At 39.6% G+C, this 16,212-nt stretch overlaps 1 protein-coding gene across 1 annotated transcript in view; it reads left to right on the top strand.

The window, feature by feature from the left end:
- Positions 1-15,250: 15,250 nt before the first annotated feature.
- The window catches only part of GMDS (GDP-mannose 4,6-dehydratase), a gene marked incomplete at both ends in the record, with an annotated part of 132,615 nt that continues 131,653 nt past the window's right edge, over positions 15,251-16,212 (top strand). The window contains one exon of the mRNA XM_009580959.1: positions 15,251-15,295. Coding sequence (XP_009579254.1) covers positions 15,251-15,295 — 45 coding nt within the window. The remainder of the gene's footprint in view (positions 15,296-16,212) is intronic.

The following is a 16,212-nucleotide window of genomic DNA, read 5'->3' on the forward strand; positions in this document are numbered from 1 at the left end:
TACTTAAATTGTCTCCATTCTCCCTCCCCTTTTGATAATAACTTGTAGCATTTTTGTGTGTGATAAACTAGGCCCTGAAGAAGTTTATTTTTATTGGCATAAGAAATGTAGTATACAATGGCATATGTAGCAGTAGAGCTATATAAATTCTAACTGGTTTATGTTAATAAAGTATTCCCAATTCGTGGGTATTGACAATTTGCTCATAAGAGCTAAAGAAGCTCTTCTCTTAAGAAATAATGATGAAAACCCTCCAGAAATGTTGCAATATTCTTGTATAGGCTTGAACTCCAGATGGAGAAAAGAGGTGGGAGGATTGCTTTAGACAGCAAGCTTAATTTTTTAGCTCAATTACTGTGTGTCTGGTGATATCAAGAGGAAATAATTTTGTGAAGGAGAAGGCCAGAGAAAGAAGCGATGAGATGCAATAGAAGGTCTTGCCAGCTGTTCTGCAATGTACTCGATGATTGCTGACAGGGAAGCTGAAGGTTTCTTTCTGAGCCTTTCAGTTGATTTAGTACTGCTCCCTGACTCGGTTACCCCATAGGTCTGTCTTTGTTTCCATGCTCTATCTATAAAATATTATTAGTGTTAGTAAAATCATCCATTAAAATTGTCAATTAATTAAAAATGGTCCCACCAAATACTGTCAAGGTCAGTTAGCTGACTAATCCTTGAATGAACCACAGATAGTGGATCCAATAGAGGCTACTAAGGCTTACATTACCTTAATAGCCTCTTCATTTTCCAGTCAAGCTTTTCTTCTGGATTTCAGCAAATCTGTTCAATTCAAAATGTGTTGGTGCAGCCACCATACTGTTTCCAGCAATCTTAACATCAGTTTGTTCATTCCTGTTCTGTAAAAACACATTTAAATGTGCCATTTATTAATATTTCTGCAATTAAAAAAAAACTTCCCTTTTTTCCCCTTCTAACAACAGGGTAAGTTTGCCTGAGAATTGCTGCTGGGACATGTGCTCGTATACACGTTTTAATCAGTTTTCATTCCTGTTTTCAGGACTGTTTGCATATGTTGCTATAGTATTTGAGGGTGTTTTATAAGCAATGTTATGCATAATCATTCATCTTATGCTTATGGCAAAAAAAGGCTTAAAACCAAATTTAAGTTGCTTGGGTGACATCAAACACAAATCGTGCCAAAGGCAAAAGTCAAGGCCCCATAGGACTGTTCTTTGCGTGTTTTAAACTAGGAGGGACAGTGCAACTAAATCTTTACCTCTTGTTACAACATCTTCAAGCTTTAGTTCTTGTCAGGAGAATGACACAAAAATTGTGGAAATGACTTTGCCATTTGCACTTTAACTGCATGGCATCAGCAAGAGTAATTTGTTTTACTCAGCCTTGCTATGCATTAAAAAGGGAAGAAAGAGGATTCCGTTTAGTGCCTTGCACTACTAGTCTAGCCAGTTGCATTGGGATGCATTTTTATTAGGATTTTCCTCAAGCTGTGAATAAACATAGGCAAAGTGAAGAACTATCTTACAAAGATGTTATTAACCTTGTTACTAACTTCTAAGAGATAGCATAAATACTTGGAGATGGAGAAAATTGTAAGATAGAGTGCATAAGATACTGGTGTTCCGTTTGTTTTTCCTGTGGACATCTGGGACTGCCAGTCCCTGTGCTGCTTCTTGGTTCCTCACCACCTTCCACAAAATGTCATTAGGACCATTGAGTTTCAACATGGTGAATTTCTCTCCATTTGATGTGAAAAGCTAAATATAAATGAAGTGAGCGTTTACAAATTACTAGCTTTCGTGAAAGGGGGAAGGAAGCAGCATGATGCTATGCAATCATTAGGATTCTGCATCAATGAAGCATGAAACAACTAAGCTCTCGAGGGTATGGGGTGATCTGGTGAGGAATGTATCCGCTTGTTTGTGTGTCCTTGAATGAAAACTGATTTGGCATAGATGAGAAATGTGTTTGACCCCATGCATGAAATGTTTGTGCACAAACAATTCCCGATGCTGTTCAAGAGCTGGTGCTGTGCCTAGCTACTGCTTTTATGTAAACGAACTACTAAGAAAACTGTTCTTATGCAAGATAACATGAAATGCTTTTTACTGACCAGATACAATCTTCTTGCATGTACCATATGTATGTAAGCATGGGTACGTGGAGAAAAATGTAGGTTGGCATCCTCATAGCATGAAATGCCTTAAGAATGGGTAAATAGATATCTGGCACCAGATTTCTTTGGGGAAGTACTTTCATTTTAAGCAAAGTGGCAGAACAAAATTAAAATATGACAATAGTTGTGGGAAAACATATCATTCACTGTCTGAATAGCTCTGTGCAACAACTTTCACTGCAACTACAAATTTTACCTTTCCTGCTTGTCAGCAGGTAAGTAACAAGCTCACCCTTTGCTGGTCCCATCCCAGTAATTTTGGAGAAATTCTTGTTACACTTCGGCAGGATGAGCACCCCTCCTTGCCTGCCTGTCCTTATAGTTGTTCACCCCCTCCCTGGGATCCCTGCTGTTTACCTTCTGATGCAAACTTTAGTCACATGATGGCTAAATTAGTTTGCCAGGTTGAGATTGCCCTACAGAAGTACCTGAGAATACCTGGAAACATTTTCCTTCACGTCTGAACATCCCTTCGCATTAACCACTGTCTCACATAAAATAGAAATATTTGGAAAAAACCAGAATGTTCTCCCTGTGGATCTGGAACAGCTGCTATCTTTAGAAACCAGCAAGGTTTTTAAAAGATCTAGAAAAGTTCGTATTCCCATCACATGTCATCCAGATATGCAGAATGCTTGAATTGCAACACGTGGCCGACTGCTGCGTAGGCATCCAGCCGAAAGGAGCAGCTTTGCACTAGCTAGCACCCTTCTAGCCTGTCAGTTTGCCAAGTTGTTCTTGGAGAAACAAAGCAATATTGACAAACAAGATGTGCAAACATGAAGCCACAGTTTTTATTTGGAATTCTGCCATGGGAGCAGCATGCGTGTGGCTGGAGGGCTGCCTGCGTCTGTGGATGGTCTGTACACAGCAGGTGGCATAGATGACTGCAGTACTAATCACAGCTCTGAATGAATGAGATGTAGTGTTGTGAGTCAGCATGACTGGCCTCTGAGAGGGAGGGAAAGGGTGTAGCTGTGATGCCTTGGATCCCGAAGGTGGAGTTTTACCATCATCCCAAAGCAGTTTGTTGTAGACTTCTTTCTGGATTGCAATAAATCAAATAACTTCCTCCAAAATGCCTGCTGGTGCAATGTCACTTAAGCAGTTTTCTGTGAAGATAGAGCAGTCAAGCTAGCTGTCTGGTTGTGTACACCTACTGGTTGTCAGCGTGTTCACTAGTACAAAAACATTCACTAATACTCTTGAGACATTGTTCAGTGTATTTCCAGATGTGCTAAATAAATGCAATCAGCCCCTAAAGAGTGAGGATGCTCATCTAAAGGGTACCATGTAGTATAGTTTGATCAGGGCACAGGTCATATAATCAGGTGCCTAAATAACAGTCCTGTTATGATGCCTCTTCAAACTTTCTAAATAATGGGTAACCCTCAAGGGGAAGGATGGGAGGAAAAGGGATGATGCCCCTTCTCTTGGAATGAGGCAGAGGGAGAAGACAGATGGTTTGATGCCGAGTAGCTTAGTTGATGCAATGATGAACTCCTTAAGGGCTGCTCAAATTAGTTTTCCGTGTGTGATGTAGTTCAGTATGGAAGCTTCCTTTTTCTGCCTACTTCGAGCATATTGTAGAGATTCAATGCATAAACATTTAAGAAGATTCATAAGGTATAAGGTGCAATTTCTTGACTTCTATCTGTTTTCCTTATTTGCTGGAGGTGTTGGCTCAGCCCAGGCAAAAGCCAGATGGCAGGTGAACCTGCAAATATGAAGCATGACTATTCCAAATAGTCAAGCTGCACACTGGTGTTAATCTGTAATTCTTAATAGCTGTAAAAGAAGGACCCGTGTACTTCAGTTTAGGAACGGCTTATGTATACACATATCTGATAATCTTCTCCTAGGGGACTTAGTGTATTGTTCAAAGAAAAGGGCTGTTTTGAGTCCCCATGTTTCTGAAAATGAGGACCTCTTGCACTTTGCTGTTGAGTTTCCATTGATGTTTAGCAAAACCAAGAGTTCTCTTCCTGTGCCTGCTATGGAAAATTAAGAGTTTCCTAAAAAAGATAGGATGTTGCCATTTTTAAGTGCCAGTAATGTTTGTAATAAAAACTAGATACTATTTTCTTCATGTTTGCCTTTTTGCAAAAACTGCTGTGTTTGCTCAGTTAAAGCGTACCCTCATGTCCCTTGGCAATTAAATTAAAGAATTTATGAATTTTAAACAAGTAACATTGTGATACTGTGTTGTTTGGTTTTGGTAGGCTGTTATTAATGTAACCAGGAATAAATGTAACAGAACTGCGAAGTAAGTGAGACAGGGAGGTTTCCGTAGTATTTCCTGTAGTTCCTAGGACGCAAAGCGATTCAAATGAACTGCAAAGAAACCTTGAGATTAGAGGAAATTACTATGAATACAGAAAAAATGACTAAAATGTGTCCTATGTACTCAGTCTCTCCACAGATTGTAAAGGCAGTTAATTTTAACTAGTTTCAGGCTTGTGGAACAGCAAATGAAAAAAGTTAAAGTAAGAAATGTTTGTGACAAGCTCTTTAATTTGGTTTGATGCTTCTTAAAGGCTTCTCTGTGAAAGTTTTAAACAGTTCTTCTGTTTTGAGATCTAGGCAAAACTAATTCATTGGAACAAAACTGATGTAGAAATATTTAAACTATGCAGTTGCTTTACCTTGGTATAGCTCTGTCCTAATCTCAGTCAGGAAGCTGTTCATGAAAGCTAGCTAGCCGAAACAATTCTTTCGATAACTGCACTTGAAGATGACACAAGGGGTTATTGCTAACTAAAACTGCAGGTGATTTTTAAGACTGTGTGAATCGAAGGAATAGGTATTTTGCTGGTGGTTTTGTAGTAGTTGTCTATTCCAAATCCTGTTCCTGATAGGTAGGACAAGCAAATGTGATTGCTCACTTTCCCTTTCTAGTTCCCCTTAAACAAGAACCTTGGCAATTGATGAAACTGGGTGGTTTTTTCCTCTTTCAAAGCTGACAAGGGAAAGCTGTGAAGTTGGGTACACAAGGCATTGTATGGTATCTGTAAATATAAGGATGACCTTCTGCAACCTTCTCTGCAAAAACACTGCATCCTTTTGCTATCGCCTAGATATGCTTATCCTGCTTGGCTTCTTGCCACCAGGAAGCTCAGTCCATGTGGCATCGGAGCGCTTGATTAGCAAGAGCAGCCACGTGGAACAGAGGTCTCAGGTCTAATGTCCAATTTCAATCAATCTATACTTAAATGATTTGAACATGAGTGCATTTCTTATATAGTTAAGCATCTTCACTAACAGTTGGTTTGCTTACAGAGGAAGGTAGGCACTGTCTGAATTAATAATTCTGTTCAATCAGGTTTTACCACAGAGTCCATAGATTTAATTTATTTACAATTATACTATAGAACATATATTGTGTATATAGAAGAAAAAAAAAATCCTAGACTACAAAAAACCGCCACCAACTTCTGAAGCCTATTTACTCTTGCTTAAAAACATCCAACAAAATGTGAAGCTGCTTCTGGGTATAATAAAAACGTGTTGCAGAACATGGAATTCTGGCAAGTGCTATCTTTGGAAAAGCTGGCTAAAAGCATTGTATTAAAATCTTTGTAGACCGTGTGTCTTTGACTTTGCTAATTGTTTCTCTAGATTTTTTTTTTTGTGAGGACAATGTTTTGGAAGGCATAGGAAGAACTTGTCGTCTTAAGATTCCCATCATTTTTGGTTTTTCAATGAATTGAAGTGTAGCTTTATGTGTTTAGGACTCAAAATACATAACATGCCCCTGTTAGGGGGAAGAAGAGCATGTGTGTAGAGTGAATGTTAGGGAACAACTCTCCAGCCCTCCTGTTACATTTCTCTCCTGTTACCATTTCTTCAGTTGCTCCGGAAGAAAAGATGATACAAATAGCCAAGTAGAGAGTCATTTAAAATGTAACATTTCGGTCCAAATGTTGATATTCTTTCACAAGAGTTTAGCTTTGGGATTTCTGTGGGGTTTTTCTTGTTCGTTTGTTTTGAAATTTCAGTTTGGATATTTCCTTTTCTATTCCATTGCAAAAGTGTCAGGAATTTTATTGCTGTGATAGGGGGTCTTTTTTTGATTCTTATTGTATCCCTTCCTGGTGTACAGAGAAATTTGAGCTGCACGGAGCTCCGGGATGATAATGATCACACTTAGGCTTGCTGCTCTCTTGGCCACTCTGAATATTCACAACTATGTGGAAAGTGTTGAGAGCCACCTTTTAAAGACCTCTGTTATTGAAAATGGGGAAGCGTGAGAGCCTTGAAATGAAAAGGAGGGAATTGCGTCAACAAGCAGAGTTCCTGAAAAATCTATTTGTGCTTCAGTAGATGCCAGGCCAGTAAAAACTGGGCTCCCAGCATACTAACTGGGAGAGGCAATACCTAAGAGACTAATGATCAGTTGCAACACAAGCTGTCTTGCCCTAGAACTTCAAACAGAGTTTGAAGGGGAACAGAGTGGTTGCTCCCATAACTGGCAGACCGTATCATTGCAGGATCAGTGCTTATCTTCCACCCAAGCAAATACTGCAAGACTGAGAGCTGTTAAAGACATACCAATCAAGCATTCCTGATGGCATTGTCAAATTTCTAACCATGCAAACATTCAAGAAAATAAGTTGTCTTACTGTGCATTGCTTCTCTATTCCAATTGGAACATGCTTTCTTTCTGGTTTTGTGTTTCTCTGTAATAAGTCATTTCAGCCTAAATTGCTGTGTCCATATGTAAAACTGAGTACAGAAGAATGAATTAAAAACCTTTTCCCCGTCTACACTCATTTACCTCGCCTTCATTAGGCTTTGGTCTCATGCAAACAAGATAGCAAGTGCGATATTTATTTTGGTTTCTCTCAAATAACTGACCTTGCACCCTGTTAGGAAACAACGTCTTGGGCTAAACTTAAAGTAACATAAACTCAGGCAGCGAGCAGCAGTGGTAGAAAGACTGCTGAGCATCAGTGTGAGAGACTGGTGCTATGGTGGTGAAAGCAGCTTTAACCTCAGCAGCTGTAATAGGCTGCTGCAGCAAAAAAAAAAAAAATACATATAGCTCTGTCTGGGAGTGAGGTGGGTCCATTATTTCTGGTAGGATGTGTGTTGAGCTATGGTCCCAGGTTCAGGTGGCTTCCCCGGTTACAGTAATAGCCATGTTACTGCTTTTGTTTTGGTTTTCCTCTGTAGGATGTTAAAGGTAAAGATGGCATGCCAAGATTTCATATTTTCCTCCTGGTGTCACTTCACAAAATTACTCATCTCTCTAAAACATAACAGCCACTGTATTTCTTCCAAAACCATTTTTGGGCTTTCTGGTTTGTTACTGTGACAACTCTGAACTTTCAAATCTTGAGGTCAAAATTACTCTTTTGAGAGTGTGTCCTGCAGCTGAGTCCTGGGTTTCCTGGTTTCTTTGCTCTGTGCAACTAGGTTCTGTGTGTTTGGGTTTCCACTGGGTACTGTTTGGGGTTAGTTTGCATTTGTTGCAGATTGAGGGGTTTCCCCCTGAGTCGGCTGCAGCAGCGTTAGTCACCTAATGGGGCTGATGCGTTAGTCTGAGAACTTGAGGATGATGATGGGCATGTCCAAAAAGCTCATAGCTGCTGCTGATTGGAGCTGCTGTTACTATTTTGGAAAGGTGAAAGACCATCTGATACCAGTAGCTTTTTGAAAGCAGGAAGAAACAGGGATGGGCAAAACAATCATCTTGTGGGTTTTAAAACTGTTACGGATTTCCCATTACAAACACTATAAGTAGAGGTTTTAATTTTCTTGTGGACTGTTGTCCATATGATTTGCATGTCCATGTTTATAGGCACATTCCTCCAATCCCTGTGGCTTCACTAGTGAGACAGGAAAATATAGCTAGGTTTCTCTCAAATTCAAAGTTTGTAACTGGTTTGTTTTATATTAGTATACTGTAGACATTCATATTTGAACAAAAAAGTAATGTATTATGGCTTATAACATGCATTCAGAAAAAGCTTGTTCTTTAAAATCTTCAGAAGGCTCTCTACTCGTACTTTTCCTCTTTATAAAAATAGTTCTTCGGAAACATCTGAAAACTAGTAGTTATTTTGAGTATCTTGAATGTTTGAGCACACAGCCTGAGAGTTTAGGGGCATGATTTTTAATTTTTTCTAAAAAGCTATCAAGCACCTAACTGTCATCACAGGGAAATTTGTGGTAAGTGTATTTGGAAATAACACATTAAGTGTCACAAGTTCCTGCAATCAGGAAAAAACTTTAGTATGCTCAGTTTGGTGGTGTAACTAGCTTTTCCCAAGCTGAGATGTTGGGTTTTTTTGTGTGATAGATGCAAGCTGTTTGATTATTGTAGATATCGTATGTGTTTTAGACTGAAGGTTTTATGTTTTTAAATATAAACACTTAAAAAAAATCAGCAGCATTGCACTGACTACCTTATTGTTGTGGGCTTAAGTTGAGCCAAAACTCGTAACTGGTTGCCTTTCCTAATGGTAAGGAGCAAATCTGAATTACACAAATTTATTCTGTTCGTGTTGGCTGTAGAGTGATGCAGAGGTTCTTAAGATGAAGTGTCTGTGCTGAGGTTCACAGTAGAATAGCTATAAATATTGATGATGTGAATAATGTTGTTTTGGATAAAGGTAACTGGAGGGAGGAAGGAAGAAAAACTTGTTGCTGTTGTCCGTAACTGCAGTTGCAGCTCTTAATATGACTTAATAGTTTACCAGTGGAATAGCGTGTAAGGTCAGATGGAGCTCAGACTAGGAAATAACAGGGTGATTCACTTTTCCAAAGCAACTTTGCTTTTCTTTTATTTTCAAACAACTCTTAATTGAAGAAGAACAGAGTAACGTAATTAGAACGTTTTTGTTGCTAATGATTTTTCCTTAATGATAACTTTTCCTCCTGCTTAATTTTTTTATTGTACTGCAGTTAATGCATTACAAAACCCCTTCAATTAAGTGGGTAATGTTTTAAAACAAAGATTTTTTTTTTTTGTAACATTTGTTGCCTTTTGACTTTTTCTTTTGACCACAGAAACAAAAGGACACTTGTTTTCCTATTCTTACTTGGCCAGAATACAAATCAAAATAGCAAAATAACTACTGCATTTGGAGGGTGGCAGCTTTAATAAATCAGTTTAATACTTCAGAGTTCATAATTCTTCCTTTTTTCAGTATGGAGAATTTTTTATGAACGCTTTAATGCTTTACCTTGAGTATTGCCTTGAAGACTTGGGACAAAGTGCAGCACTGTTCTGTTTATAGTAGCTACAAAAAATGACTGATTTCCTCCGTAAATCACTGGAAATGATTAGAAGTGTGCATTTTTCAGCAAAAATAACATTACACTCTACTCTCCTGGATTTTTTTGAAGTATTGGAGTACTACAAACAAATGAATAGTTGTTGTTATGGATTGCTATTAAAATAATTTAGAAGTTGCTTTAGAGTGGTGTGTGTTCCCTGCTCCAAAGGATCTGTCACCATACTCCAGTTTAAATGTTGTGGTTTAACCCCAGCTGACAACTAAGACCCACCCAACCGCTCGCTCACTCCCCCCTGGTGGGATGGGGGAGAGAATTGGAAGGGTAAAAGTGAGAAAACTCGTGGGTTGAGATAAAGACAGTTTAATAGGTAAAGCAAAAGCTGTGCAGGCAATCAAAGCAAAACAAGGAATTCATTCACTGCTTCCCATGGGCAGGCAGGTGTTCAGCCATCTGCAGGAAAGCAGGGCTCCATCACATGTAACGGTTATTTGGGAAGACAAACGCCATCACTCCGAACGTCCCCCTCTTCCTTCTTCTTCCCCCAGCTTTATATGCTGAGCATGACGTCATATGGTACGGAATACCCCATTGGTCAGTTGGGGTCAGCTGTCCCGGCTGTGTCCCCTCCCAACTTCTTGTGCACCCCCAGCCCAGTCGCTGGTGGGGTGGGGTGAGGGGCAGAAAAGGCCTTGGCTCTGTGTAAGCCCTGCTCAGCAGTAATGAAAACATCCCTGTGTTATCCACGCTGTTTCCAGCACAAATCCAAAACGTAGCCCCATACTAGCTACGATGAAGAAAATTAACTCTATCCCAGCCAAAACCAGCACAATAAGTCACTGAAGTAGCATTAGCTTATAGCTGTGCAAAAGCTTAAAATTTTATTCTTTCCATGCACTGTCCCCCAAACAGATTAATTGAACCTATCAAAATTTAACTTCAGCAGAGCACAGCTATGGTTTGTAGTTCAAAAGGAATTTAGAACGGCTATGACTGACCTTGATAATTGACACCATCTACAGTTTGATCTTCCATGAACTCACCTTCTTAGTGTTATTCCTAAGGGCATGGCACTAGCCTTACTCAGTTTTGAATTTTATAAGTATAACCAGCTTTGGTCTTTCATGTGATATGTGGAAAATTATGGCACTTTCTTCCAAAGGAATAATGAAGTCTGAAAACTTGGTATTTGTGACACACAGAAGTACGGGGCAGAACTATAAGCATGTAGCAAATGGACAGATACTTCATCATAGACGCCCATCATAGAAATATGAAAAAACCAACACCTGCCTCAAACAGTGTATCTGACAGTGGGTGTGTTGCATTTTTATGTTCTGAGGCTTTATTGCTAATCCATTTGCAAATGGACAGGCATGAGGTGTATGGGAGATGGCACAGTAGTTAAGCTCTCTTCCCTGCTGCGTTATCCATGTTACTTTTTGAGTATCCGTGGTACTTTTTGAGGGACTGTGTCTCTTCTGGCTGGGAGTCAGGTTTGGGAGTCTGGTTGATATCAGCAGCTCCATTGTTTCAGGAAATGGAGAGCTGGGCTGTTGGTGGACAGTTTCTTTAGGGATCTTGCAGCAGGATTTCTCACAATGCTTTGCATGGCTTTGGGATCTCTTAACATTGCATGTTTGTAGGGAATGTCATTTGTACCACCATACTGTGGGGATGTTTCTTCCCAAATGTTTATACTATCCCCCTGCAATGGGAGCCCTTTCTCCTCCGTGTTACGGTCATAATACACTTGAATCACTTGTGCTAGGTTTTTAATTCCTTTTCCCTCCTTCTGAAAAAGACTTCATATACTTCTCCGAGTTCTAGGAACAGTAATAAAAAGCACCCTATTCCTCCTCCTCTTGGTCTCTTTTCCCTAGTTTCTTCATCCATCTAGTACTTCTTCCACTACCCTTTTTTAGCATAGAGGAGCTGGGGGGAAAGAGGGAGTCCCCTGCTATAGGTTACAAATGCTCGGGTAGGACGTAATCTAGTTCTTGAATCCAGGAGCTCTGTGGAAGGATGTTGGAACTGGCCATATCAAAGGAAGAGGACAGAGATGTCTTGCATTTGGGGTTGCTTTTACAGCCTTCTCTGAATGTGTTGATATAAATTCAAAACGAGTCCATTGCAAATGGAATTTCCCTGCGTAGAACAGTGCAAAATAAAGGAGATTTGGATTGTTAAACAGGCTATTTAATTCTGCATGTTTTTAGTTTTCTGCTCGTGGATCAAGTCAAACTTGATACTTTTTTTTATTCTAGATGTTTGTGGCAAAGCACTGTCTAACTCTTTATGTCTCAATTTCTTCACTCCTTTGGAAAAGGTTTTCTTTGATAGTGTGTCAAAGCTTATTGAAGTTCTTGACATTAACTACTATATTAAATATAAAATATTGCATCCTAAAGTTGTCTCACTCTAGTTTATGTGACTGTTTTCTTTTGTCTGGGAATTTTACGGACATGTTGTAAGGCAGCAGCTGGAAACCTGCTGCTGTGTCTTGGAAGCCAGCTGAAGTATCATTCTTTGTATGTGCTTTCAAACTACTATTTGGCTGAAGACAGCATAGCAATTCTTCAAGTCTGATATGTCAGGGTGTGCTGATGAGGAACTGTTTTAACTAAGGTGGTTTATTTAATCAGTCTTGTTAAACTGTTTTGACCGTTCAAGCTGGTCTGACATATCTGTGCAGAGCCAGGTCTCATTGCAATCCTACTTAAAGTCAGTTTGTAGGCTATTTTCTTTTAAGACTGATGTTTTGGCCATGGACGAAGGGACTTACTTCTGGCCTGTGAGGTTTTGTTGATTTGTTATAAACTGAATAGCAATAGCTGGGTACTTTATATTAGCAAAAGCAAGCTCTCAAATGTGACAACACTTCTAAAGTAGAATAGCATATTGCCCAGTGGAGGGAACACAGTAACCAAGCACTCTAGTCTGTATAGACTATGTTTTTTCACCTTGCTTTTGTGGTTGACTTTGGGGAGTCGGGTACCTATAGCTACCTCAGTGATCAGATTGGGCTCTGGGCATACTAATGCCTTGCTGGTTGCATGTCCTCACTGCCACCTAAGCTGGTATTGGCTTTTTTTCAGTATTGAGGAGGACATGATTTAAACCGATAGTCTTGGGGTAAAACAGCAAAATAGGATCAAGGTGACTATAAGCATTTCTTACAAAAGGGAAGACTCTGCCCCCAATCCCCAACTTCATGGATTGGACCAAGTCATGCACTTTGTGCTGGTCCATTCCTAGTGGATATGGTTGGCAGCATGTGGCTCAAATAAAGCAAAATCTGCTAACCCTAGCAAAAATTGAGATTTGTTGTTGAACACCTAGTTCCTCTAATATTCCTTTCCTAGTTTAGTGATTCCTGAATCTTGAAAGCTCTGCTTGTAGTATAAATGGAAATCAATAGCTTTAATAATAGAATTTATATGTGTAATGCAGTCTCCTATGGATAATGGTTTAAATCACTTAATAGAGCTTACTTAATATTATTTACTCCTTGACCTCACTAGGAAAAGATGGAAGCTGTGCTATCCTTACAAGCTGCAAACTCTTTGACACTTTGATCGCTGTTCTGGTTGCTGTTCGCATTGACAGCTGCTGTACTGAAAAGAGAAGGAAGGGAAACGTGAAACCTGGGGGCCGTGTGTGATACGGTATCGCAGTGCAGGACAGCATGAATCCGCATTGTGTGCAATTACCAGACAGTAAATCAGCTGTGCTGTGCTAGAGCCAGAAACCAGTAGCTTTCACACTTGCTGCCTGTTTCCCACTCATTGTAAAGCGCTGCCCTATCACTTGATAGTCCTGGAAAGGAAGCGCAGAGGAAGCGAGTGCCACTGCTGGTTCAAAATGTTCCAGGGCGACTGGAAAGTTTGAGCAATGGCCTGGGTGAGAAGAACAAGACCTTATTGACAGGGTTCAATCCTAGTCAAGTCTGTTTCCCATCAACTTCCTAAGTAATCACAGCCTTTCTTTTTTCATCTCCTTTGCATGCTCTGGGTCTCCCACTTTAACCTCCTTTTTATTTTATATATTCATTTATTTTAGTGGACTGAGCAAATAAGGAGAATTGGGAAGTTTTCTTCCCTCTGATCCACCTCTGCTAAATTCTGGAGGAATTACTAATGAAAAAGATGACAATTACATTAAAAGTAACTGTCATCCCCCCTTTGCCCCCATGTTTCTTCAGAGTTTCCGTTGCATATTCTTTTAATTTCTCCTTTCGATAGGGCCTTGTTCTTTTCATTTGATGTACAGAAATACATACTGTTCCAGTGATGCCATGGCACATGTGGTTTGTTGTGTGCCAACTGGTGTTATAGACTCATGGCTGTTCGGTTATGGCACTGTCAAGTTATGTGAACACACACACACACATGTAGCGGGAGAAGTATGTAAGCTGAGACTTTCTTTCTTCGTTTCAAGCTCTTCTAGACTGTGTAAGACTTTATGAAACATTTATACCATAAAGTCACTCTTCTTTTCTAATGCTGTAGTTTTAAACATACAGCAACATGCCCCTTGTACACTGCACCATGCCGTTTTGCATAGACTTATGCATGATTTTGCCATCAGTGTAGTAAGCAGTCTCCACCGGCAGTCCTGCTGCTCTAGGGCCTCCTAGTGCATCTCAAATTTCTTACTTCAGTACGTTATTCTCCTTAAGCTGTCTATGAGACAAAGAAAGTTCATTTAATTGAGGTGAGAGGGGTTTTTCTCTGGAGAAACATGCTTTCAAAAAGAGGACCAAAGAGATGTCTGTTTAGTTTTGCACTTAAATGTCTCTGGCTGTGATCATGGCAGAGCAGATCCACATAATAAAGTTTAAGCATGTAAGCATAGGTGGCATCTCATGGTTTTATGGTCTTTCTGTAGCAAGTCAATTGACTCTGGTGGAATACTCTCACTTATTAAAGGAACAACCAGTTCAAAAAGTCAGTGAAAAGATGCAGGCCCTTTGGGCGTGAGTGATATTCACTGAATTGGTTAGTGAGCACTCTTCTGGAGGGGTAAACTTGGTTGGGTTTGTGATGGTGCATACACATTTATAAGGATAATATGACTTATTGTATTTGGTAATCCTGGCAATGGTGATGCCAAGAAAATCATCTTATTTCAGGAAAACATGTGTTAGCATGTGTTTTGAAGTATTTGCTTTTTGGCAGTTCAATAATTAGAGTTTGACAAGGATTTAAAAGGAAAAAAAAAAAAAAGAAAGAAGAACCCAAACCAATCCAAACTCTCAACCCTCAATGATATATAAAATGTGAAAATGGCTTGTATTCTGTAGTATAAATATAGAGTGTGCTAGGGATGTTTTTGAAAACTCAGTTGGTCAGCCAGGCAGAATTATTGCTGCCTTCAGAAGGCTTGTGGAAGGAGCGCGTGTGTAAGGGAGACGCGAGTGTGACACAGTGCTAGAGAGGCATGTCAGTTTGCAAAGTATGCCAAGCTTGCACCAATTTTTCTAGAATGTTTTTCCTTCCCTATCTCCAAAATAGTTCAAATTCAATAACTGTGGTTAGGATATTTTGGAAAGACGTCCCCAGGCACTTTATGATGGAACTTGGGAAGAGATTCAAGAGACGGGAGTTCTCAACCAGCATTTGTAAGCAAGTTATCTTAAAATATACTGCTTCTTAATCTAAAATTAACAAAAAAGTGTCTATAGTATTTTTAGGTCAGTGTATAAATCTGGAGAAATCAAAGTATATGCTTGTTACCCGGTCAACTAGCTGCAAATTTTTTTTTTTCCCTTTTTTGAGATCTTAACCAGTCCAAATCTCCCAGGCCCATTCACTGTGTTTCTAACATTTTCCTATATCTTACTCTTCCCAGGATGGATCGTACTTGGCTGAGTTCCTGCTGGAAAAAGGCTATGAGGTGAGTAACTCGGTGACCGGCTGCGGGCTGATGGAGTCGTTTGGATGCTGCAGCTCCGGCTTCCTCTGCTTCTGTCCTTCTCTGTGTATGTTTTCCACTCCAGCCCTAGATAACAAATCAAAACGCCGGAGAGGAATGTGCAACATGGCCTGTAATCATGCCAGCTTATTGTACTATTTATCATCTAATGTCCACTGGTGGATTCCCTCTTCTCCTCAGGGTATAGCTGCTTTGCATGTTTCCCGCCAACTCAGATAAGCAGCGACCTGTATGAGCCAAAACTGTAAGGAATTAGGGAATAATTTATGATGCAATGTACCACATAAAGGAATAAGAATCTCTTGTTTGTTCTCTTCCCTCGTCCCCCTCTCCACACTAAAGGCCCTTTTATTTTGGCAGTTGTACTTCAGCAATGAAAACCTTGCATTTTGCTTTCTCTGTTTAAAAAGCAAAAAAAAAAAAAAACCCAAAAATATACATTGGCAGTGTTACTTTCCACCCCTTTTCTTGGGTTAATTATATTCTTGCTTAGCACATGACTTTGATTTACCTTTTCTTTAAAATAAAGGGAGTCTGATTCTTTATTTCTTGCTGCATAACTTTCCCTGGCAAAGTCATCTTTTTTGTGGCCCAGCAAAGCAACAATCACATTATTATGGTATGATTTGATGGTTTTGAACTGTTGTGGGCATATACGTGAGAATGTTTGCCTTCTCAGTCATGAAGATGCTTCCAAAATGTATGATAATGGAAGGAAAGGGGTGGTCAAATTAATCTTCCCACAATGTAGTATTTTCTGGATTTTTAGTAAAAGCTAATGCTTGTTCTAATATTGGATTTTATTACTTCTGTTGTAATACTGCTTCATAGCTTAGTGAGAAGTCTCTTCTCAGCCAGTCTATGCTTTCCATGCTTTT

This window comes from Fulmarus glacialis, unplaced genomic scaffold (assembly GCF_000690835.1).
Source record: "Fulmarus glacialis isolate BGI_N327 unplaced genomic scaffold, ASM69083v1 scaffold1337, whole genome shotgun sequence".
In the NCBI taxonomy this organism is placed as follows: domain Eukaryota; kingdom Metazoa; phylum Chordata; class Aves; order Procellariiformes; family Procellariidae; genus Fulmarus; species Fulmarus glacialis.